Raw genomic sequence first — 24702 nt, 5'->3', positions numbered from 1 at the left:
AGCAAACTGTCACCAAGGGCATTCTAATGACCACCTGCACTACAGATAGGATGTGATGCTAGAATGACAACTCTCCCTAGACCTTGATGAGTGAGCAGAGACAGCGTCTGCAACTTAGGAATTCTGGTATCATCTGGATCTGGGATCTATTTTAACCAGTTTCTTCAGATGCAGCAACAAAAAAAGCCATTGATAAATCATATTATGTAGGTGGCTGACATGCATCAGTAAATCTTGGGGAAAAAAACAGTTGAAAATTGTGAAAAAATGACTCTGTGACTTGTTGCGTATTGTTTCAACTTTGATCTTCTGAAGCCTTGATGAAAAAAAAACACCACGTCTTGCTAGTAGTAGGTTTTAGTAGGCAAGAATTGCTGTAATTCCCTGTTTGCTAAGACAGAAAAACAAGTTTCTTCAATTTTACCATGAACTTCTATCCCCTTTAGTTTTAGGAGGTTTCCATGAAGCAAGTATTCTGTAACGAGGGGGTTCTCTTTACCACGTAGAAACAGCATCCCTGCTGCTACGGAAAGAATGACTGGGAGCAAAGAGAGGGGTTCTTTGGTGGGTTTTTTGTTTGTTTGTGTGTTTGTTGGTTTGTTTTCATTTTACTTCTACAAGTTCTGAAGTATTACAAGAACAGTCTATCTTGTCAGTGTTGTCCTATACCACTGTTACTGTTCTTTGAGATATTTTATTAACGGCCGTTTCACATTGTACTGGTTTTGGCACAAATTTCATGCCTTCGAGAAAGCAAAATACCGTTACAGTAGTGTTTCTTCTGTGTATCTGATGATTCTTTTTAATTCTAAACTCTTTTCTTTCTGCGTCGCGATAATCACCCAAGTACAGGAAATATTTAGCTTGAAAGGTCACAACAGGAGGATCAGAGAGATGACCGGAGGGCTGGAGCACCTCCACTACGAGGACAGGCTGGGAGGGCTGGGGCTCTTTGGCCTGGAGAAGGCTCTGGGGCGACCTTAGAGCAGCCTTCAGTAGGTCCCTGAAGGGGACCTACAGGAAAGCTGGGGAGGGACTTTTTATCAGGGCACGTAGCAACAGGATGAGGGGAAATGGTTTTAAACTGGAAGAGGGTGGATTTAGACTAGAGGTTAGGAAGGAATTCTTTCCTGTGAGGGGAGTGAGGCACTGGAACAGGTTGCCCAGCAAGGCTGTGGATGCCCCCTCCCCGGAGCATTCAAGGCCCCATTCAGGCTGAATGGGGCTGTGAGCAACCTGGTCTAGAGCAGGGACGGGGAGAACAAGATGGTCCCTTAAGGTCCCTTCCAACTCAAAACAGTCTCTGATTCTACGAGAAGCTGTGCATCAGAAGGGCTCCTTCTAGCTCAGGAAGGGCTCGAACGAGGTGGTGGCTCTGAGGCGGGTGGGCGGAGCGAGTAGTGCCGGTGGCAGCCGCCATTTTCGGGCAGAGCTCGAGGAGATGAGCTTCGTGGTGGAGCGTTATTCTAACGGAGTGTTCTTCAAGGGTCCGAATCGCGGCAAAAAAACCCAAAAAAACAAGACGAGGGAGCACTAAGAAGCCGAGGGAGACCATGGCAGAGCTCCCAGCCCTCCCCCGTCCCGCAGCGTGGCGGCTCTGACGCGTGTGGGCGGAGAGAGGAGTGCCGGCGCTTGAGTAGCGCCTAGGGGCTGCCTTGGTCTCGCACGCCTGTGAGCTGCTGCGAAAAGGAACGCGGCGACACAAACAGAAAGCGCGGATGTCCGTGCAGTGGTTCCGGTCGTGCCTGAGCCTGTCGCTGCTCCAGGAGGGCAGCAGGGATAGCACCTGTGCGCGCTGTGAGCAAGTGGATGGTCTGCTCAGCCTGGTGGCCGAGCTAAAGCTAAAGCTAAAGGCGGGGGAGGGGGGTGGGGGGGAGGGGAGGTGGAGGTGGAGAGGTTGGGGAGCACCCGGAATTGAGAGAGCCGGATTGATCGGTGGAGTCACACTCTGCCATCCCTGTGGGAAAGGCACGGGGGAGACGCTGTACAAATAGCAGTGGCTCATGTAGCCTCTAGCAGTTAGATGGGAGAGGGTGAGCTCAGAGACAGTGAGGGATGGAAACAAGGCCCTGATCAGGGCAGCAAGCAGGCCGCCTCTCAGCCTGTCCCACCCTCCCAGGTGCCCTTACATAACAGGTATGAGGCCCTGGAGCTGGAGGGATAGGGGGATGTGGGTGTCGGTGAAGGTCCATCAATGCAGAAGAGATTGCCAGGGGCAAGTCAGACTGCTCCCCATATTGCTACAGCATCCGTCACGAGAAAAAGAAGAGCTGTCATCATAGGGGAACATAGGAGAAGTAGAGTTCCCCAAACACTCCAGTCCTTCCCACATGGCTTCTGGGAGGGAGAGACAAAGTGATGGAGGGATGTAAGGACGTTCCCTAGTGCTCTGCATTGCCGAGCTTGCAGCACAGTTAGGACTCTAACTCTCTTTCAAGTTTATGTGATATATTTTTCTCATGGGCGCCGCTTGTTCTCTTCAGCGGTCCACAGCTCCCCAGCGGTGCTGATCTTGACATTCTCGGTCCAGTAGGGCTTCTCTGGTTCATCCAGTTCCACCGCTCTTCCACAGCAGCACATGCTTCTCTCTTCTCCTGACTTTGGTGTCCTTTCGCTTGTAGCTGAGCAGGAGTCATCAGTGATTTCTGACAGCCTGCAAAAGTCAGGCCGAGAGGATGGCTGTGGGGACTGGCAGAGTAAGGCAGCGAGCCGGGAGAAAGCGGAATAGAGAACACCCTTCAGACTCGTGCTTGGATTCTCAGAAAGATATTCAGTTGATCTTCAATCACAACTTGAGGCCATTCCCTCTAGTCCTATAGAAGAAGAATTGTCTTGGGACACGTATAGGTAGGTTGATCCAAAATTAATGCCTCCTACTTATTCCTATGTTATCTACAACTGCTACAAAGAGTACAATAATGCTGTTTAAGAAAGCACATTCTCAGCTGCAAAATGCTTTTTCAGTGTAGTCATCACCACTAGCTGTGCATTTTCTTCAGCGATGAACAAGAACCTGGGTGCTGCGCTCATAACAGTCTGCACCAGCGGAGGTGTCCCAGTGTCACTGTCTCCACTGCTGAAATGCACCGTGCACCACCTCACTGAGCTCACAACCACTGCTTGGACTCCATAAACTTTCAGCAAAGATTGATGAAGGTCAGTGGGTGTCGTCATTTTCACCTGGAGGAATTCAGTGAGAGCTTGATGGTTGGCTCGATGTGCACTTCCATGTCAGACACCCTTGTGTCACACTGCCTGACTGCTGCCAGCTGTTGCACGGCAACAACGTGTAATGGGATATGGGTGAGAAGGTTTAACCTTTACTGCCATGCCACCAACATCTGCCTCTGGTGTTTTGGGCCAACATATAAAATAGGGGGCATTACTTCTGGAGCAGCCCTCATAAGATGTATAATATAGGTAATGTATAGAAGTAACCAAGCTTTTTTTATTTTTTAACATTGTTTATTAAAGCATAAAAAGAAGTGCCAGTCGTTGGTGGGTCCTCTGAGTGTGAGAGTGAAGCTGCTGACAGCTGCTGGAGTCAGGCCTGTGGTGCAAGCCTGCAGACTGGTGCCGGATGCTGAATGGATCGTGGTCTTCCCATCCCAGCCTCTGGGACAGGAATGGTGTGTGTTCCCACATCAGCTATGGGCAGTGCTGTGGTGAGTGAGACTGGCCTGGGGCTCCACAGTGATGCCTGCAGCGAGGCTGCAGCTCATAGCCCTCGTGCCTGGTGTTGTGTCTCAGCTGTCTGTGTTCATGTGAGTCCCTTTGAAGGCAGCCCTTGGCTGAGGCAGCCAGTCAGCATCATGTCAGTGTTCTTTCTCTGCGTGTGCATGTCTCTGAGATACCACCTACTCAGCATTGCAACAGGCTGAGCCTGCAAAAGGGAAAGCAGCAGCCGTGTCCCCCAGCCTGGGCTGAGACCCCGGGTCTCTGGGCATCAGGCCAAGTATAAGCAGTCAGGCGGCAGCGGTTCTGAGCCTAGGCAGCTGGAGGAGGTGGCCATGCCTTTAGCTCATGTCAAATTATCATCAAACTCCTGCCTCCAAACTTCAGGGTCTCCAGTGTTAACAGGTCAGCCTAAAACAGACCATGCCCTTGCCTAGATGGGACTGTCTGTCTGAAGGCTCCTGGGCTGCAGGGAGACTGGCCCTGGGCCACTGCCCCAGCCCTGCCAGGGCTGCCCCACCATATCTGGGAGACTGCTCAGGGTCCAACACAAGTGAACAGGCAACCCCAACATTTATTGTGGTGTCATACATATGATGCAGGCCAGACCAGCACTGAACCTCATCGTATTTCAGTAGTACATTATTGCACCCAGATTATACCAATAGCAGCAAATAGCGTCCTGAAGCAGCAAAGTATCTGCTGTGTAGGGCAGCTGGTGCTGACAATCCCACTCCAGACTCAACTAATGTAGATCAAAACCAGGCTACAATCTAGATACAACTCTTAACGCCTTGACTTAGAAAGCCATAACACACAAACCAGCCTGTATTAATAGAGTAGTCACGCCTGGTCTGCATTTTAAATACAGAAGCAACACCTAGGCTGCATTTTAAATCAGAACTCATAACCCATATTCAAAAAATAACGACAACAAACTCCAAACCCTAAGGGTCCCCGACTGAGGTCAGACCAGAAAATGTTTCATTTGCAGTTCTTCGCTGTCCTCTAAAGGCTGTTTCAGGAATTGCAGCCCTGGATTTTGAGCAACAAATCTTTGCTTGCTCAGTGCTCAGGACAGCCCAAAGCACAGCCCAGCAACCAAAAGAAAGTAGAAGGTTTATACCAGGCTTCCGCTGGAACTCTGCAGTCAGCTAAAAGACTTCGGTCTAACCAGAGAAAGTGAGACAGTGTTGGTGAGGTTTATGCTGTACAGGAAACATAGCTGCATCTGTCAGGGGATGGGATGGGTGGGATTTCTGCTGTTTTGCATCCTGATACAGTTCAGTCTGTGGTGAGGCTTGAGATTGCTTCAATGTGTACAGCTGAGTATGAAGACAGTACTGCACATCCGGACCAACTTTTCAGGAATAGCTAAAACAACGGACTTTGTTTGGAAGTTACTCCTTAATAAGGTGCTCAAGAAGTTCTTCAGAACTCAGAAAGGTCAAGCAGGTTTTTCTTGCGTCATCAGAGGTGCTTTGTGAGGTCACAGTGGGCCCCGTGAGGACATTCAGGAACCCCATATACGTCATGCCAGGAGGTGCCACTTGGGCCTCAAGCCTGCAAGGAGGGTGCTTGCTGGTTGTGGACAAGAGGTAGCATGGGGCAACTACGGGAGACAGCTGCTCCCAGCTGTTGCTTTTTGTTCTTCCTTCTCCTCTTCCTGGTGGCTCCGTGTCATGGGCAACCCCAGGATGTCGCAAAGGAAGCACTGAGTCCAGGTAGGCTGGGCACTGAGGGAAACACTGGGGAAACAAACCCCTGAGGCTTCCTGGAAAGCAGCCTTGGGTGGTGGGTCCCCCGGGGAAACAACCAGCCAGGCTCTTAGATCAGCTCTGTGTCCTAAGAGGTGATGTGATGGCTCTCCAACCTCCCCAGACATCCCACCTTGGAGCACACAGAGACATCCTAGAGGGGAGAGCTCCTCTGATTCCAACTCCGGGCACTGCAGCCTTCTACTGTCCTGCTGCAGCGCTTCCCTGACGAACACCCAACCTCCCAACCATGTCCTCAGCCCAGGGTCCCCAGCAGCTGAGGGGGTGGTGCTGGGTCAGCTGTTCACTGACCGATGGGCTCTGCACCATGAGCAGTACAAAGGCCTTCTTCTGTTCTCAGCTGCTCGCCATGTGAATTTTGCTGCTTTGGGGAATGTCACAGGCTCCCCAGTAAGCAAGTGCAGTCCGTCTGTCCAGCATGTCCTTGAGCCCTGGTGCCTGTTGTTGTCCTGGGATAGCATCTGGGGAGCTGCCAGGTCCCAGCCCACAGCTCAAGGCAAACGCCTACCAGCAAAGTTACTTTATACATTATGTTTGCTTAATTATCATAACTTTCAACGGTGAGGTGGTCTGCTCAGCTTTCTGTGTCAAAGGTACTTTATTAATACGAGAATGATGAATCCAGGGTCCTTCTCCTACTAATTTTGCTGCAATGCAGGGGCTCGATAGAACTTGCATGGGTCCTTTCCACCTCACAGAATCACAGAATCAGAGGGTTTGTCAGTGACCTTAAGAGGTCACTGAGTCCAAACCCACTGCAAAAACAGGTACCTTACAATAGGTGGCATGGGCAGGCATCCAGACAGGTCTTGAATATTTCCTTAGAAGGAGAATCTACAACTTCTCTTGCAGTTGTTCAGAAGTCCAGGATTTGACATATGCTCAGTTTCCTGGTTGGAATGGATACACTGGGGAATCTGGACTCAGATTTAAGACCACCTGTTTATTTATCTGTTACAAGACCTTCCTGAGAGCAATTAAATAGCTTCTTATTGGGCTGCGAGGCTTCCCCACCTCATCTGAGGTGCTCTGTGAGGTCATACTGGGAGTGCCCTGTGATCACAGAATCACAGAGTATCAGGGATTGGAAGGGACCTTGAATGATCGTCTAGTCCAATCCCCCTGCTGGAGCAAGAACACATAGATCAGGTCACAGAGCAACTTGTCCAGTTGGGTTTTGAATATCTACAGAGAAGGATACCCCACAACCTCTCTGGGAAGCCTGTTTCAGTGTTCTGTCACCCTCACTGTGAAGAAGCTTTTTCTCGTATTTACATGGAACCTTCCATGTTCCAGCTTGCACCCGCTGCCCCTTGTCCTATCAATGGATGTCACTGAGAAGAGCCTGGCTCCATCCTCATGACACTCACCCTTGACATATTTGTAAACATTAATGAGGTCACCCCTCAGTCTGCTCCAAGCGAAAGAGACTCAGCTCCGTCAGCCATTCATTGTAAGGGAAATGCCCCACTCCCTTAATCACCTTTGTGGCTCTGTGCTGGACTCTCTCAAGGAGTTCCTTGTCCTTCTTGAACTGAGGGGCCCAGAATGCCCAGACAGTTTTTCAGATGCAGTCTCACCAGGGCAGAGTAGAGGGGGGGGACAACCTCTCTTGACCTACTAAGCACACCTCTTCTCATACACCCCAGGATGCCATTGGTCTTCTTGGCCACAAGGGCACAGTGCTGACTCACGGTCATCCTGCTGCCCACCAGGATCCCCCGGTCCTTTTCCCTATGCTGCCCTCCAACAAGTCAGTTCCCAACTTATACTGGTACCTGGCGTTGTTCTTGCCCAGATGCAAGGCTCTACGCTCGCCCTTGCTGTATTTCATGACATTTCTCTCTGCCCAACTCTCTAGCCTGTCTAGGTCTTGCTGGATGGCAGCAGAGCCTTCTGGCGTATCAGACACTGCTCGCAGTTATGTGTCATCAGCGGACTTGCTGACGGTGCGCTCTATTCCCTCATCCAAGTGGTTGATGAAGGTACTGAATAGTACTGGTTCCAGTATCAATCCTTGAGGGACTCCACTAGATACAGGCCTCCAGCTAGACTCTGTCCCACTGACCACAGCTCTCTGGCTTCTTTCTTGCAGCCAGTTCACAATCCACCTCACTACTATCCAGACCATACTTCCTCAGTTTAGCTGTGAGGATACTGTGGGTGTCAGGTGCTTTACTGAAATCAAGATAGACCACATCCACTGCTTTACCATTATTTATCCACCTGGTTATATCTTCATAAAAGGCTATCAGGTTGATCAGGCATGACTTCCTCTTGGTGAAGCCATGCTGACTGTCTCTAATGACCCTCTTATCCTTGATATGCCTAGAGACAGCACCAAGGATAAGTTGTTCCATCACCTTTCCAGGGATGGAGGTGAGACTGACCGTTCTATTGTTACTATAGTTAACTAATACCAGGGTCCTCCTTCTTGCCCTTTTTGAAGACTGGAGTGACGTCTGCTTTCCTCCAGTCCTCAGGCACCTCTTCAATTCTTAAACTTAACAAAGGTGATGGAGAGCGGCCTAGCAATGCCTTGCGCCAGCTCCCTCAGCACCCGCAGGTGCATCCCATCAGGACCCATGGATTGATGGATGTTTAGATTGCTTAAGTGCTCCTTAACCCAGTCTTCATCACCTGAGGCAAACTCCTCCTCTATCCTGACTTCCAGTGGGGCCTCAGAGGTATGGGGCTCCTCAGGACAGCCTCCAGCAGTACAACAGACACAAGGAAGGCATTCAGTAAGTCTGCCTTCTCTGTATCTTCTGTCATCAGGGTACCCACCTCACTCATCAGTGAGCCTACACTGCCTCTAGTGTTAGTTTTATCTGCAGTGTATTTGAAGAAGCCCTTTCTGTTGTCCTTGACCCCGCTTGCAAGGTTTAACTCTAATGAGGCCCTAGCTTTCCTAGTTGCCTCCCTGCATCCTCCGACAACCGTCTTCTGTTCCTCCCAGGTGTCTAGCCCCTCCCTCCTTCCGTGATCTTTAGACTCTCCTCTTCCACTTGAGCTTGCCCAGCAGTTCCCTGTTTAACCATGCATGTCTCCTGGCTCCCTTTCTTGACTTCCTACCTGTTGGGATGCTCTGATTTTGAGCTTGGAAGAAGCAGTCCTTGAATGCTAACCATCTATCTTGGGCCCCTTTACCTTCAAATACCCTGCCCCACGGGATCTCCCCTAGCAACTGCTTGAAAAGTTCACCCTCCTGAAGTCCAGGGCTGTGATTCTGCTTGGTATTCTGTTCTGGCCGCCGGAGATCCTGAGCTCTACCACCTCCTGGTCACTGTGCTCCTCTCCTAGTTGGCTCATCCACCCCTTGCATCAGGAAGTTATCATCAGTGTGCTGGAGGAACCTCCTGGGCTATTGGATGGCTGGCTGGCTCAGCCAGTAGGCCTTCCAGCAAATATCAGGGTAGTTAAAATCCCCTACAATAACCAGGGCCGGTAATTGCGAGGCTGCTATCAGCTGTCTGTAGAAGACCTCATCAGCTTCCTCGTCCTAATCTGGTGACCTGTAATAGACACCCACAGCAGGATCACCCATGCCAGCAGCTTCCTTCCCACCTGTCTGGAAGATCAGGAGCAGGTAGTAGTCTGTCGAGTGCAGCAGGTTGAGAGTGTCCCAGTGATCATCTCCCTGCTCCGGGCTTCAGGTAGACTGCAGACTTAGGGGTCAAGCCTGCATACTGGGCCCTCTGTTCCTCTCAGAAGGGAATCACCTACTACAGTTACCCTTCTTCCTTTCTTACTGGAGGAGTCTTGAGGCATGGTGTCAACTGCCTCTTTCTATCTGGCCTCTTAGATGGGCCTGCCACCACATCCTCACCTAGCTCTCCCTCAAGATCCAGGGCCTCAAACCTACTATGGAGGGGTGCCTGGGGAAGGGAGGTAGGTAGGGAGGGGGGTTGCCTGCAGTGCTGAACTAGGACTCACTTCCAACCCTCCTCGTCTTTTTGGTCCCCTACCTCAGCCTCACAGGGACGGGGTATGGGCTTTACCACGCTCTGGGGGGCATCCCCCCTGGTGCCCTTCCCTCCAGCACACCAGGGAGTTACTCCACCCATCAGTCTCCTGCTCACATGCCCTGATGCTCCTTAGCCTCTCCACCTGTCGAAGGCTCTCCAGTAAGCAAGCGCAGGCTGTCTGTCCTGAAGGCAGGCTGAGTGCTGCGGGCTGTTTCCTCAGGGCAGCATCTGGGGAGCTGCCATGTCCCAGCCCACAGCTGAAGCAGGCTGGTGCACACATTGAGAGAATCTGCACCCACGTGTGGCTTCTGCCTGTGGATCACACAACCCATCTCCGGGCACTGCAGATCCCTTATGAAGAAGCATATGGCAACAGGTCTTGACAGCTTCTCTGCTTTGTTCTCCATTCCAGATGATCGTGTTGGCAACATGTATGCAGCATACCCCATGGAAGCTGATCTGGAACGTGGCAAGGAACGCAGTGGTATGTTTTTCCTTGGAGATGTGTCAGATTCCCAGCCATGGCTCACCCAGGCCTCTGCTCTGGACCTGTCAGAATCTGGACCTACGTGTGGTTCTCACAACGCTACATGATCCCCTGCCAGGCTCTGCAGTCCCTTTCTTGAGAATCATGGCACAATATGGAAAAGAAATCTCTCTTCTGTTTGTTTACAGATCTGCCTGTACGCCGCATATCGAGGCTGCGCCATTTTCATCAGCCTCAAACCTACCGCAGGGGTGAGTGGTCCGTCTTTGCTCATTTTTGCAGTGTCAGCACGTACTTTCAGCCTTGTCTTCCTGTGGAACACACCTTACAATGTTCTTTGCTGGTGCTGGGATGTGGAGAAGAGCAGAGTAGCAACCAGGAGAGCACAGAGATGTGCCCTGGGATTCTTTGCCCTGCACAGCTGCATTTGACAGCAGCCCCAGCCGTGTGTCTCTTGAAGTGCTGGCGGCAAAGGCAGCAGCATCTGGGGCAGAGTTTAGAGCCTTTTTCCCAGCCAACCTGAAGATGGTTTGTTTTGTGCCAAAATGGTGCCTCTTCTGGCACCTGGTATCCGTTTGCCACATACTTGTGAGTGGAAGAGGGAGACGAGCGTCTGTCAGTAGGAGTGTTTGCTGCCATTCAAGGCTGAACAGATGAACTGAAATGTATGTCAGGAACTGTTAACTTCTGCCTTTGGTGGCAGATGTGGCCTCAGGTACTGGCTCTGCAGCTTCTCAGTGGGTTCCTTATTCTGAGCCTTGGAGGAATCGCATGGGTAATGGTTTCCTCTGAGAGATGCCAGGTGCATCTAGAAGGCCAGCCTGACCCACGTGCAAGTGTTGATGATGAAGAGGGTTATCACCATCTGTAATGCAAATGTTCCTCCTCTGTGTTTACTTACAGCTGTTGCACCTAGGATTCCTCCTTCCCTTTCTCAGATGGATCTTGGTTCTGAGCCTGAAGAGTATCCCAGAGGTATGTTGTCTTTGTTTACCAGAAGGCATAAAGAGTTCTGTGCAAAGTGTGTTTACTGCCATTCAGAGCTGAGGAGGTGCATTCAAACATGCAGCAGGAGCTGTTCTGCCCGTAGTGGCAGAGCTGGCCATAGAGGATGGCTGTCAGCTTACCTTGCAGAATCCTGCTTGGAGTCCTTGGAAGTACAGCATGTGCAATGCACGCCTGTTCATTCCCTGAGACACAGCTGGAGGCAGTGATTTCTCAGCCTCTCCCTTGCAAGTGGGCTCTTGCTCAGGAGGACTGTAAGAGATCATCCTCCTCCTCTGCTACTAAGACGCGAGAATCAGGGGCAGTAATGGAGTGCATACTATCATCACCCGCACTTCTCCAAGACACTGGGAGACCATCAGTAGTGCAGAACTCATGAGTGTGTTGCACTGTCTTGCGTTCTCCAGGTGCTGGCGGTGTGAGACCTGCAGGGAGCGTGGATCGGAAACAGGGAGAAAATCACCTTGCAGCTGTGGTGCTTGCCATCCTGTTCTCTCTGGTCATTCTGGCTGCTTTGGGTTACCTGGCAAAACAGCTGCTGATGAAGAGACAAGCGTGAGTTGCTTCTCCGCTAGTCTTTGCTAGATGGCTGCTCCGTGCAGGGAAGCGCTTGCAAGGAGAGCATCCCAGAGCACAGTGAGCTGTGGGCAGCCCTCTGCTGGGATTTCTGTTGAGGAATTTCTTTACCTCTTCAGTCATACAAATCGGGACTCATCTCTAAAACCCCTTTCTTTTTATTCCAGAGGAGCAATGCTAGGTGAAACTGGCAGAGACATGAGAAACAAAGATCCAGCTCTGCTAAAAAAACCACGGAACTTAACGAGAATTACCATAGAAGTTGAAGATCTTTCAGGGAATCCAAACCCAAATCTGAGTGTGTTCTCTATTCAACTTTCTCGCCGCTCGCTGCCTTACTCTGCCAGCCCCCACAGCAATCCTCTCAGCCTGACTTCCACAGGCAGTGAGGAATCGATGATGACTCCTGCCCGGCCGCAAGCAAGAAGACACCAAACTGTAGTTCTTTCTTAGCAGCTTTCCCAATTACATCAGTTCATGGCATGATGTCCACACTGATGGCTGACCATGACAGCGTTCACCACCTATTCCGTATCATGACATCATGCCCAAGTTGTACAACACAGATACATGTATCTATGCGGTCAATAAACTATAATTAACACTATATACATATATGTGTATATATGCGCACATACACCTAAAACTACTGACTGTTCTCTCCCGTCCTCAAGTCTCTTTCACGTACACACTGAATGTCCCTGTTTCTTCTTTTGCGTTTCCCACCAAGTCCCTGAGCAAAATCAGTCCCACAGGTGGGCTTGCTTTTGCCCGAGGCCAGGATAACCCAAACCATTTTCCCCTGTAAATTCTTCTTATGTACTGCAGGGACTCCATCCCCTCATACTGCATATAAGACAGTAGATTGAGCAGGGCCATCTCGACTGGCAGATCCCAGAGTGTTGACAAAGCAGGTGGCTTGTGCTAAACGTGTATCCCAGTGCTTGAATGTTCTGCCAACTATTGCTTACGGTGTAGCTTTTAACACTCATAAGTAGCGTTTGACTTTTCCAGAAGCTGGTGCATTGTAGAGGATATGATATATCCACTCAGTGCCATGCTCTTTGGCCCAGGTGTTTATGTGGGTATTTTTAAAGTGAGTTCCATTATCCAACTCACTTCTTTCTGTGGTGCCACATCACCATAACATTTGCTATTCAAGGATAGCATTTTGGGTGGACATAGGGGCAGAGGATGCATTTCCAGACCTCGGTGTTTGCGTCCACCACTGTAAGCACACAGCACTTTCCATGGCAGATTTGTGGGAGTGTGACAGACTCCACATCCAGGCCTCCCCGTATTTATATGTCATCCACTGTCCCCCATATGTCTGTACCCTGAAGCTGGTGAGCCATTCCCCCTCTCCCCATTGGCTGAGGTACTTGGGGTTCGCATTCCTCCTGATTCGCCTATCAGCCGTTCCCCAAATAGGTACACCCCTTCATTTCCTTTGTTTACACATACTTTGTAATCTGAACTCGGAGCTTATTGGTTTGCCAAACTACAACTATCTTTGTATCCTGTGAACTCTATCACTCTCTGTTCTGCCCAGCAAACAAGCTTTACACACAGGTGCTTAGGTAGCATCTCTGTCCAGGTCTGAAGGCTCTTCCCTATACCATATTCTCAGCACTCATTACTGCTTTCTCTCAGTCCTCACAGCAGTCTTCTCAGTCTGACCTTCATAGGCAGAAAACAATTGGTGAGCTCTCCCGCTCGGTTGCAAGCAAACAGACACTACGTGTGGGAAAAGAGAGGAGAAATGTGTGCTGCTGTGGAAGTACAGGGAAGTGGAGTGCAGAAGATAGCCACAAGCAGACCAAGAATAAGATCAGCACTGCTGGGGAGCTGTGTGGCTGTGAAGAGAATACGCAGTGTCAGTGTGTGTCAGCAGAGGCCTGAACCAACCCCGTGGCAACATGGCAAATGCCAGAAGACACTGTTCTCACTCATCACCACCAAATGCGCAGGGAAGGGCTGCAGATAACGTGTTTCCCGGATCCACTGCCCAAATAAACATGTCTAAGCCCAAGAGAAGGTTGCCCAGGAGCTGACCGAAGTGTGTGATCTAGCTTTGGCCTGCTTGGAGTATGTTCCCACTCGGTCTTACTCTTGGCTTTACATGCCAAGCCTCCCTGGCCAGTCTGAAAGGAGCCTACACGCACAGCATTTTGCTCAGCAGTCCCAACTGCTGAATCTGAGAAACTTCAGAAAACCTCAGGGCCTTCTGGGGTCAAAGTCCAGGAGCACTGGGGAATGCCCAGCAACTCTCTCAAGAAACTAGAGGATGCCTCCAACTGTTCAGCACGGATTAAGTTAAAAGACGTCAGCATGGTGTATCCAAGGAAGTTCCAGAGGCTGCTGCTGTGCTCTTTAAGTAGTGAGAGTAGCAAACCGTTGAGCTACAGCGGTGGGAGCCTCTGTTGCACATGCCTTCTGATACAGGAGTGTCAGGCATCCATCCCTTTAGTCATTACCTGGGAGAGAAATTGATAAACTGTGTCCACAGCTCTGCTCTGGCCTGGTTTAGCAGCTCGAAAGTTTTCACAGAATCGTGAATGATAGAGAATGATAGGCTGCCAGCTGTGAGGTTCTTCTAGGCTGCCAGGATCCATCCTTAGCACTTTGGGTTTCCTGATCTGCACTTGGGTAGCTACTTAAAACAGCCCAGTACAAAAAGTGTGAACAATCTGGAAAGTTTCACGAGCAGAGTAAGTGCTTAGTTCATTTCACAGTAAATGTACATATGGATAGCCTTAATTCATCTAATATCCAAATCATGCTTCTTGAGCAGTTGTTGTTGGGTGTGTTCATTGACCTGATCACATTCCTAACTAGTTCTGCCTCTAGATCAGAATTTCTTTCCCCCAGGGAGAATTTTTCAGAATATTTGTTGCTGTAGAATCATACAGCTCTTCATATACTCAGAGCACAGCTAATTTGAGTTGCAGCTGTGAATGTCAACACTTCTGCAAACCAGATCACAAGGACAACACTCGGTCAAGCAGAAAATGAGGAACGTTCAATGAGTGACCACGTGTGAAAAATCTGGTTTAAGGAACTCTGTGGTGAAGACAAGGGCAGCTTGGAAAGTTTTGGACAAAGTCGAACACCATCAGAAATACCAGTTTGTGGAGCCCAGCAGGTTCAAAGCCTTTCAGACTAAAGGAATTATTACCAAATTGGAAGTGAGGTCTAGAAGGAACACAGCTTAGAATTCTGAAAGGGTTGTTGAGTATTGGCACTGGATGTGGCAGTCCCTTGTTTGGAGGAAGTTCATTACGACTCTTCCCCAGGACACGATGATCTAGGAGGTGAGTACCCTTCCTGAACTCAGCCCAGAAGGGGAACTCATCCATACATGGAGAGATCCTGAACCTACCAGAGTGATTAATACCCATCAGGATCAGAGACAGGATCTGTAGAACAGAAGCCTGTGAAAAGAAGTTTGAGGATAAATAGTTTTAAGTCAGATTTGAAATAACTCCAGAATTAAAATAACAATTATAGCAACAACAACAACAACAACAACAATAATAATAATCTGTGGAAAGTAAATATGTCTTTTCAGCTCTCACAGACAGAAAGGGAATACAGTTCTTCTTTAAATAGGCCATCATGATTCCTGTTCCAACATGTTCTGCCTCATTTACCACTTCCTTCCAATATTTCTGAGAACTAGGCTGAGGCCCATCTTAAAACACTTTCCATCAATATCCTGTTTTCCACGGAATGAAGTAAATATCTCCTATCTACTGGATGAAGTAAGGAGGGGAGGGAGGGAGGAGGGGGGCAGGAAAAAAAAGCCAAAGAAACCTGGCAAGTGAGTGAATTAAGATTATTAGTTGGCCAATACACATTTTGGTTCAATTTACACTCTTGAATTTCAGGTCATGTATTACTTGATGACTGCTAGCAGCTTGTTGTGCTTAATTGGAACCTGTGCTATGCATTACAGAAATGCGTGCTGACACTACTGAAGCACACACTGAGGAATCCAAATGTCATTTGCACTCAGGAAAAGAACATTTCTTACACCAGCAGAACCTTTTCTGATCTGTTCCCTCAAGTCTCAGTCCTTTCTCTCCCCTCACATCTTTTGATTTCTTACTACAGAATCACTCAGGGCAAATGCATCACTTGCAGCATCTGTTCAAAGTAGTATTAACGCTGAATTTAGAAATTGCTCCAGGCTTTGCCCATTGGGGTTTTGGAAATCTGTGGGAACAGATATTCCATAGCTTTTCAGGGCAACCTGCTCCAATGCCTGACTGTCCAATGGTAATGATTTTTTCCTTATGTCAGGTTTGAACTTCCCAGTTTGATTTGAGCCCATTGTCCCTTCAGAAACAACCGCAGACCTCTGAAAGGGTATAACTCTGTTTTCTTGACAACTTCTTTGTGTTGTAAGGGTCCCCCTTGCCTCTTCTCTGGGTTGGGCAAACCCACTTTCCTCAGTCCCAAATTGTAGGGCAGATGTGTGCTTCACTCCAACCCTTGCCTTTCAAAGGGCTCCCTCCAAGTTTCTCACTGTCTTTCTTGGATTTGGGGTATAGCATGCCAAAACTGGATGCAGTGTCCCTTGATAATCTCTGAAATGTGCCAAAGAAAGAGAATAAACCCTTCCCATAATCTACGGGTTTATACAGATGTGTATGCTGCTAGCTTTCATCTCTGACATGACTCATCATGGTCTTATTTTTAGCTTGCTTTACTGCAAGAACTGTTGGCTCTTTTCCACAAAGTTGCCATCTTTGCCTAACTTCATTTAGTTACCACGCTTTTCAGAGACAGATCCTTTCATGCACTTATATTTCTCTCCCATCGCAAACAATCAAATCCTAATTATCTTCCCTCCAGTTTCTTTACTCCAAATCCAAATCCAGTTTGTTTCCCCGCATCACCTCTAAGATCTATGCAATCTGCAATTCCATGAAATCCTTTCTACATCAAATATTTAGCTTCCCTCTTCCCTGTGTTTGCATCATCTTCCTTCTCACTGCTGCCCAGACTGAGCTTCAATGACAACTTCAGATCAAATTAACGGTTCTAACCCAAAGACTCAATCAAGATATGAAACTACTGCAGACTTTTCTCCCTTCATTGATGAAAGTTCTGTGGATACAGTATAGTCTTTAAATGAGAAAGCATAAAATATCCTTCAAAAGCACAAACCTTGGTCAAGCGTGAGTGCACAAGAAAGACAAGAGGAAAGGATGAAAAAACAGCAACCCTGCTTGAAACAAAGAGAAACCCACATTACACACATTTTTTCTTTCAAAGCATTATCCTGACCTTTAACAAGAAAAAATAGTCAAATAATTAAAAAAAAAAAATCAAAATGATGCATTTTCCCTGATTTCTTTTCTAGAGCAGCAGAACTTTGGGTGTTGAAGTTGTCCAAGATAACTCAAGCTAAGACATAAGCCAGAGATACAGTAGTATAAGCTTGGCACAGTTATTGGACAATTGAAATTAAGTTATTACTATTGCAGATGCTGAGCCATTTGAGAAATAGTCAGAGGCAGAAGACCCACGTGTGTGACTACACATTACGCATTTTCATTTTAAGATACAAATTTCATGTTTCAAAGCAGTGCTGTATCTGTCAACTGTCCATCATTAACAAGGAAATCATAGAATATCCCAAGTCAGAAGAGATACAACAAAACTCTGAGTCCAGCTCCTTGGCTCCTGGCACACAGCACCACTCAATGTTCAAACCCTGAACTATGTCTGAGAGCGCTGTCCAAATGTTCCTTGAACTGCAGCAGCCTAGGGTCATGCCCATCGTCCTCTGGTGTAGGACCTTTTCCTAACCCCCAGCTGGACCTTCCCCGACACAGCTCCATGCTATTCCCTCGGGTCCTTTCACTGTCACCAGAGAGTACAGAGGAGCTGCAGCTGCCATGAAGCCTCCCCTCAGCCTCCTCTGCTCTGGGCTGAACACACTAAGGGACTTCAGCTGCTCCTCACACATCTTGCCCTCTAGACCCTTCACCATCTTCATAGCCCTCCTTTGGACACCCTCTAATGGTTTCATGTCCTTCCTATATACTATGCCACCCAGACCTGCACCCAGTGCTGGAGGTGAAGCTGCACAGCACAGAGCACAACGGGACAACCCCTTCCCTCATCTGGTGGCAGTGCTATGTCTGATGCAACCCAGGGTATGGTTGGTCTTTTTGGCTGCCCGGGCACGCTGCTGCCTCATGTGCAACTTGCCGTCAGCCAGAACACCCAGATCCCTTTCTGTGGGGCTGATCTTCAGACTCTTATCCCCCACTTTGTACACAGATCCAAGGTTGCCCCATGCCAGGTGCAGAACTAAGCACTTGCTCTTGTCAAACTTCATGCAGTTGGTGGTTCCCCAGCTCTCTCGTCTGTTGAGATCTCTGCAGAGTCTCTCTACCCTTCAGGGAGTCAACAGTTTGTTCCAATGTAGCGTCATCCACAAGCTTACTTAGTGTACCATCACATCCTGCATCCAAACCACTGATGAAAACATTAAAGAGTACTGGCCCTGAAATAGAGCCCTGTGAAGCACCACTAGTAACTGGCTGCCAGCCTGACATAACCCCAGGTACTATAACACCATGAGCCTAAAAGAATGATACAATTGCACATATCCATGAAAATGTTCTGGAAACAAAATATTCAAATCCCTTATGTTTGCAATGATGCTGCTCATCACATGAATAAAAAAAAACACATTACTGGCAGTTTGTTGCATTTGCAGGAACAACTATTAAATGTCCTTAACGAGAGTGTGCTATATGAATCAACTCGATACTTCTTATTATCTATCGCATATTTAAATACCATTTATCAAATGCAGGAAGTTTCAGTAACTCCCACAAACTGAAACACAACTACGATTGTGGTCTGAAGGTACTTTCTTATCTCATCTATCATCAGTTTGTTAGCAGAACCAACAGGAATTAGTTATTCTCCCTTTCTCCCTGCTTTAGCCTGAAAATGCCAAAATGCCTTTTAAACTTCAACCTTATGCAGAGGCAGGTCAGTTTTAGAAGATAAGTTTCTCAGGAAGCCAGCAGCAAACTAACCCAACAACAAAACTGCCGGCTTTGTCAGTAGAGATATCTGACCAGCCCATTGATTTGCACTGCTAGTACACATGGGAGTTTTCATAGTTCAGATTTTTTGGCAAAGAAACTTGAAGTTCAGTCCCATTCCACTGTAGGAAGGGAGCAGTTTTTGAAATCTTTCCTCTCAGAGTCATTGTCTCGCTCCAATTTATAGGAGGGAGAGGAGGTTCTTTGAAATATGTATGCCCGGCGTGAGATTAAGAAATAACGGTTCAAATGTTGGTCCGACCAGTTTATTACAAATGTTAATAAGGGAGATGGGGAAAGGGGAGGACGGACTCTATTACGGATTGGGGTGATGGGGAAGGGAAGGCGAGCAATAGAAAAGATAGAAAGAAGCAAGAATTGCGTAAAGCGGGGATAGTCACCACCAGCATCCGGCAGCAGTCCCGTTGCACGACGTTCCGACGGTCCGAGGCCGAAGGGCAGGAGCAGCGAGGCCGGTCTTGTGCAACGAGAGGGTGCAGGTACCGGGTGGGTCCAGGAAGAAGCCGCAGAGTAAGTCAGGGAGGAAGCAGCAGGTCTCAGGTAGCAGGCCCAGGGAAGTCCGTCAGCATACGGTCCGTAGAGAAGGATCTGAAGGCAGAAAGCTCGAGTCGTGGTGAGAGATCATGAGAGATCAGCCTCTCTGTTCTGGTGAAGGATCAGATGGCAGAGAACCCCTCAAGTCTGTTGTGGTGAGAGATCAGCCTCTAATCCGCTGTGGTTGTTGGACCCTCTTTTATCCTCCATTTTCTCCTGCCTAAGTGACATCCCTGGGTGCTTGAGCAAGAGTCATGTGCATACCTCCTGAGATGGCCATCTTCCTCGAGATAAGTCCACACAAAAAGACCGTTTCCCGGCCATTAGCAGCAGCTTATCTCTCTCTCGTTGCCCCTGGCCTTGTCCATCCGTGCGCCTTAGAGGACTTCACAATCCTTAGCCAGGACCTGTCCATCAGTGTCCTCAAGACAAAAGATTTCTCTGCCTTTGCCCAGGACTTGCCTGGACTTGTTCCTCAGCAAACTTTGAGTCAATGATATAAAAGAATAATCTCTTACAGTCATACCAAACCCCAAACCCTTTCCAAAGTTCTGCACTGACCGTGTTTGCTAGCAGCAGAAGGAAGAAGTACAATTAGGAGAAGGAGCAGTGCCGACAACAGATTTTGCTTCACAGACTTTATGCCATATGCTTAAAACACGTATACAATCCATAACAAATTTAAAATATTTAAAATATTACTTTATTAAAATAAAGTATCAAAGCTACATCTTATATGATGCCAGTCCACTGTGGTTCAGAATTGGCTTACATGAAGGATACACAGGCCTACTGAAACCCTAGGGAAAACTTACATACCAAAAGGTAATTCTGCACATTTAAACATCAAGTCTAAGGGACAACAGAAACTTTTTTTTTTCCTTTCATATAAACATTCAACACTAAAACCAAAAAGGATCTGATTCAGGATTCTGTGCATCTCTTTAATGTACTTCAGTAATAAGAGCCAGCTTGGTGCACGCTAATAACTGCTTTATTTACACGCAGCATCACACAAACTTTGGCTGAACTGAGGATTCCAGTAGAGGATTTCAGACCTCTTTCCTGTAAACTTAGTATTGCAGTTACAAAACAACAATAAAATTCAGTTTTACCTCCAGGATACATAAATAAAGAACACATATTTTTATATACTTGTATACAGAGGTCTTCCATACATTTTGAAAACTTAGGCCTCACAAAACTCTCAGTATGGTAACCCAATGCATGTACCCTCATTGTTGAAATGTCTTTTTGAAGCACAGAGGAGTTGGATTAATCTTTCATTAGTTCACCACAGTCCGTTACTCTGAGCTCCAAATCTGTTTTGTTTACTTTCTGTCACCATAAGAACTCAATCAAATCAGTCAGCACTATTTATAAAAACAGGCAAGGATACTGCAACATACAAAGCAACTTTTCTTTACTAAATGAGATTTTATGACAAAATTCTCAACCTCTAAAAATACACTTTCAAACGAAGCACAGTTCATTACTATGGCTCTTATCGTTTTACCTATTTCAGTATCACATTCATATTTCTTTGCAGACCAACGGTATAAGTATTCAATGTATTCATTACAGTAGCTCCTAGAAGCCCTGAACCACCCTATTAGATGCAGTACATATGGATTTTTGGGTGGGGAAAGAAAAAAATCTCATCACCTGAACAGAGTGAACAGATGAGAGGGAACAAAAAAATCTGATCTGTCCTTCTACTGATCTGCCTTTGTGTTGCTTGGTTGTTTTTTCTATTTCTTTTTATTATTATTTTTTTCCATAGAATCATAGAAGTGTTGAGCTGGAAGGGACCTCTAAAGGTCGTCCAGTCCAACTGCCCTGCAATGAACACAGACACCTACAGCTCAGTAAAGTTGCCCAGAGCCCCATCCAGTCTGATCTTGAATGTCTCTAAGGATGGGGCATCCATCTCATCTCTGGGCAACCTGTGCCAGTGCTTCACCACCCTAATTGTAAAAAAAAATTCTTCCTTATATCCAGTCTAAACCTCCCTTCCTTTTGTTTGAAACCGTTTCCCCTTCTCCTGTTACCACAGACTCTGCTAGACAGTCTGTCTCCTTCCTTATAGCCTCCTTTAAGAGACTGAAAAGCTACTATCAGGTCTCCCCAAAGCCTCTTCTTCAAAATTGCACAGAAGTATCTATATCTGTATCTAGTGATTGAGGCCAGATCTATGGGCAGTAAATGTATCTTATTAATTGCATGGCTGGTTCCATGTTTGTTGGATTTTCCTTTTTACAGTATTCCTTTGCATGGATAACAGCAAAAGCGAGACAAATACAACAAATGTGTATGCAGCAATATTTCCATTGGATAAGCTGGCCAAAAGAAGATAGGATCCTATACCTAAATGCCAAAGGCTCATCTATGTGTGTATATACTTTTACATATATATATATATGTACTGCATATATATTTATACACACAGAACACGCATATATATATATGAGTGCAGAAACTATGAAGTCAGAAATCCACTTTGTCCTACTGTACTGAGCCTAATTTCATTGTGTTTCTTTCTATGCCCATCTTGTTTGCATGTATATATGCACATATTCTCTGAAGATTGAGCTGTCAAAGCACCTTATGTATCTTATCTCCAATAAAACTCATCTTAATTAGTAAACACTAATAGATTTTAGTAATGTCCTTTTGTCTGCAGGGAAGAAGCGAGGCAGTGGCTACCATTCTACATACTTAAGAGTGTTTGCTTCATTATCCTGTGCTTTTAGATTTTTTTCCTTCCCCAAACAAATCTCTATGTCAAACTAAGAAACAAACAACAAAAATAAGCAGAAACCAGCTGACACCACTGTTTTGTGATGAGTGAGGAATATACTGTTTCATTATCCCTCCTTGTACTCTATGCTTCAGTTATTTTTTAGAGGTTTTTTTTGTTGTTGATTTCATCAGCTTTACCAACCAAGTGAAGTTAGCAGACGTCGGGCGACCCACTGCAACTGTGGAACTCAGAAGTCTACTTCCTTCAAGCCACACATCAGCTGATGTGACAACTGAAAGCACCTAGCTTTCATGCTGCAGTCGCTGAGCTGGGAGCAAAAGTGACTTCTGCAGCAATATGTGCTCAACAGCATGAGCTGCTGCAACAAGATTTGGTTCTCCAGGTGAAAGCTAGTGGTGGGAAAGCAAGAATCATGAGGTGGCATGATGGAGTAGAGATCCTAGTTAAGAAAGAAATGGTGGAGGTAGGGAGCATAAGACAAGGGTGGGACAAAACAATACATGAAATTGAAAGTAGTTGTGATGTCCAAATATGTGGATGGAAGGGCAGGAAGTTTGGACAGCCTCAATTTTTGTGAGGGAAAAAAAATTCCTTCCCAGTCCCATTTGTTTAGTGCCATCCAGCCACCGATAGCTCCTGTTACTGAATGTCACCCACTTTTTACACAAGGCATTGAAGAAAAAGATGGCTTTTATTCACAGAGACCTTACTAGAAAATAACAAAGCTGAAAATCCCCAAATCCCTGAGCAAAGAAGAAAGGCACACAGATAAGAGCTACTGAATGTGGTTCTATAGGCCTAGACAATAATTCCTGAAATGCTACAGCAGGAAAATACATACATGTTAAGCACTGAGCCTACTGGACTTGCATTAAATATTTCAATGGGTCTTCTTTTGTGGTGTTTCTGACGAGGGCAGTCAAAAATCTCTTTATAGAAATAAACTCTTTTTCATCTAACCAAATAATAAAACGGCAGTAGTCATTATTAGGAGTACAGATTTAAGTGGATAGTGAACATTCTTGAAAAGCCAAGTGTGTAAAAATTGGGTGGCTAAAATCCAAATGTACTCCTAGATATTTTACTTGCACACTCAAATGAAGAATTGAATACCTAAGTTAAGCTCCTAGAAGTTTTCTTCTAGGACAGCATGTACTCCTTTTGTCTGCTTCAGGCATTCAGGCGTGAAGGCACCAACATATCGAATCATTTTATAAGGTTGATGGAGAGAAGGGAATTGCTGAGATCATGTAATTACATGCATACAGACCAACTGTTGAGGCTTTATATAAGACCATACTATTCAAAAGTATTCTGCAGTTCCGCAATTGACTGGCTCCGTGAATGTGGTTCATTTTCTTTATAACTCCCACAGTCCTTAATCACCCACCACTGCAGCTTCCATTTAATACAGCCTACTTGCAAACAACAAAAAGAAAAAAATTAGATGTTTACCAGCAGTATAGCAAGAATTATTCGGATAAGACTGTGGCATATTTTGGATGCAACGAAATAATGTCACCAAGCTGAGATCATCACCAAACACGTGGGCTTTCTTCCTCTGTATTAGATGTCCCATCGCAAATGTTGTATCAGTATATAAAACCTGCAGGATGAAGAGGCAGAGACTTCAAACATCCTGTATGGAGACATTAAAAATCATTTAAAAGCCAGGTGCTGAAGTGAATTGAGCTTTCTCACCTGGCCATATATGAAAAAATATCCTGTTTCTTTGATCACTATTTTATTTCCCTGTTCTTCCAGAGCTGTTCCACGCTTAAAGCTCAGAAGCCAAGGGACAATGCTTGAATCATCTAAAAGAAATCAGAATTTTGGAGTAATCAAAAACCAAAACAGAACACCAACCCACAAATTCACTTCCCTAGTTTTCATCTGCCCAAAGTTAAGAAAGCTGACTTTTATTTAAGACTTCCAGTCTCACTGGATTTCCCCCTTAAAAGAGGATATTTGCGAGAACTGTCCAGATGCAGAGACTGCATTATTTTATTTTATTAATTTATTTTTAAATCAGGCCAGATAACTCATTCACTGCTTTGAAGCTAGCTGAAATAGGGCAGAGAGCTTAAAGCATGGAAAAGTTAGCTACCAACCATGGAATATATTCCTACCTTTCTGTTGGATATCACTTTTGCTGTCAGCAATCAGTTGCAAGCAGGCCTGCAGCACTGCAAAGTGAAAGCACATAAATCATTTGTAGAATGCAGTAAACTTCTGAATTACTTACAAATAAAAAAAAAAGGAAAAGAAAAAGAAAGAAAAAGAAAAAAAAAGGATGAACACGAAAAAAAAATCTCAGTCTCAACAATTTGAAAACAGAATCTTTCTACTGATTTCAAGATAGGTCTTACTCAAACATGCCAGGACAAAATTCATACTGCAGCGTGTATTCTCTCAGAGAACATGCAGATAAGTGTGAGCCACAGACAGTTGCATAAATTATATTTGCTTGTTTTATTAATCTTTGGTCCTAACATAGTTTACAAATGCAGCAGCAAGTCAGATGAGGTAGGAAGCATCAGATCAGTTAGCTCTGTTAATCTTCTGTGCAAAAGCTCAGAAAACTCCAACCCTATCAGCTATGACAGGTACCAGATTTTCTAATGATACTTACTGCATTACTTAAATTAGTTTCCAGTTATGGATTCTCTAAAATGTTAATGATATATGTTGGCTGTAGAGTAATTTCAAAAATAGCAAGCGTAAACTCTCAAAATCCATTTAGATGTACTTTCAAGGTATTTTTAGGAAACCACAGTCCTTCATCCTGTACACTAAGAGGGAAAGTACTGAAATGACT

At 46.3% G+C, this 24702-nt stretch overlaps 2 protein-coding genes across 3 annotated transcripts; one reads left to right on the top strand and one right to left on the bottom strand.

Annotated features, from left to right (window-relative positions):
• Positions 1-1424: 1424 nt before the first annotated feature.
• LOC101751338 lies at positions 1425-12276 on the top strand. Of its 2 annotated transcripts, XM_046903549.1 has the most exons (6): positions 1425-1487; positions 9834-9905; positions 10097-10159; positions 10812-10883; positions 11321-11468; positions 11657-12276. In XM_046903549.1, exons 1-6 carry the CDS (start codon positions 1442-1444, stop codon positions 11940-11942), a joined length of 687 nt encoding a protein of 228 aa, XP_046759505.1. In that variant the 5' UTR covers positions 1425-1441; the 3' UTR covers positions 11943-12276. The 2 variants fall into 2 exon arrangements, with proteins under 2 accessions (XP_046759505.1, XP_040506988.1); XM_040651054.2 differs by lacking the exon at positions 1425-1487 and having other exon boundaries at positions 7461-9905.
• Positions 12277-22556: 10280 nt separating this feature from the next.
• Positions 22557-24293, bottom strand: LOC101751168 (tumor necrosis factor ligand superfamily member 13B-like). Its single transcript, XM_046903550.1, has 4 exons — positions 24254-24293; positions 24014-24070; positions 23586-23698; positions 22557-23490 (listed from the first exon to the last, which is right to left on the bottom strand). Exons 1-4 carry the CDS (start codon positions 24276-24278, stop codon positions 23290-23292), a joined length of 396 nt encoding a protein of 131 aa, XP_046759506.1. The 5' UTR covers positions 24279-24293; the 3' UTR covers positions 22557-23289.
• Positions 24294-24702: the final 409 nt, after the last annotated feature.

This window comes from Gallus gallus, chromosome 1, assembly GCF_016699485.2.
Source record: "Gallus gallus isolate bGalGal1 chromosome 1, bGalGal1.mat.broiler.GRCg7b, whole genome shotgun sequence".
In the NCBI taxonomy this organism is placed as follows: domain Eukaryota; kingdom Metazoa; phylum Chordata; class Aves; order Galliformes; family Phasianidae; genus Gallus; species Gallus gallus.
The sequence above is the reverse complement of the archived record's forward strand: the minus strand, read 5'-3'. Positions and strand labels throughout refer to the sequence as shown.

Bases quoted from the DNA above. Each gene is read 5' to 3' on its own strand.
- LOC101751338 (XM_040651054.2), top strand. From the start codon at position 9,776: ATGAAGAAGCATATGGCAACAGGTCTTGACAGCTTCTCTGCTTTGTTC. The intron at 10,884-11,320 runs GTATGTTGTCTT...TGCGTTCTCCAG, and splicing joins GCCTGAAGAGTATCCCAGAG to GTGCTGGCGGTGTGAGACCT. The intron at 11,469-11,656 runs GTGAGTTGCTTC...TTTTTATTCCAG, and splicing joins CTGCTGATGAAGAGACAAGC to AGGAGCAATGCTAGGTGAAA.
- LOC101751168 (XM_046903550.1), bottom strand. From the start codon at position 24,278: ATGAATTTTGTCCTGGCATGTTTGA. The intron at 24,071-24,253 runs GTAAGACCTATC...TTCACTTTGCAG, and splicing joins TTTTGTCCTGGCATGTTTGA to TGCTGCAGGCCTGCTTGCAA. The intron at 23,491-23,585 runs GTGAGAAAGCTC...TTCATCCTGCAG, and splicing joins ATTTTTTCATATATGGCCAG to GTTTTATATACTGATACAAC.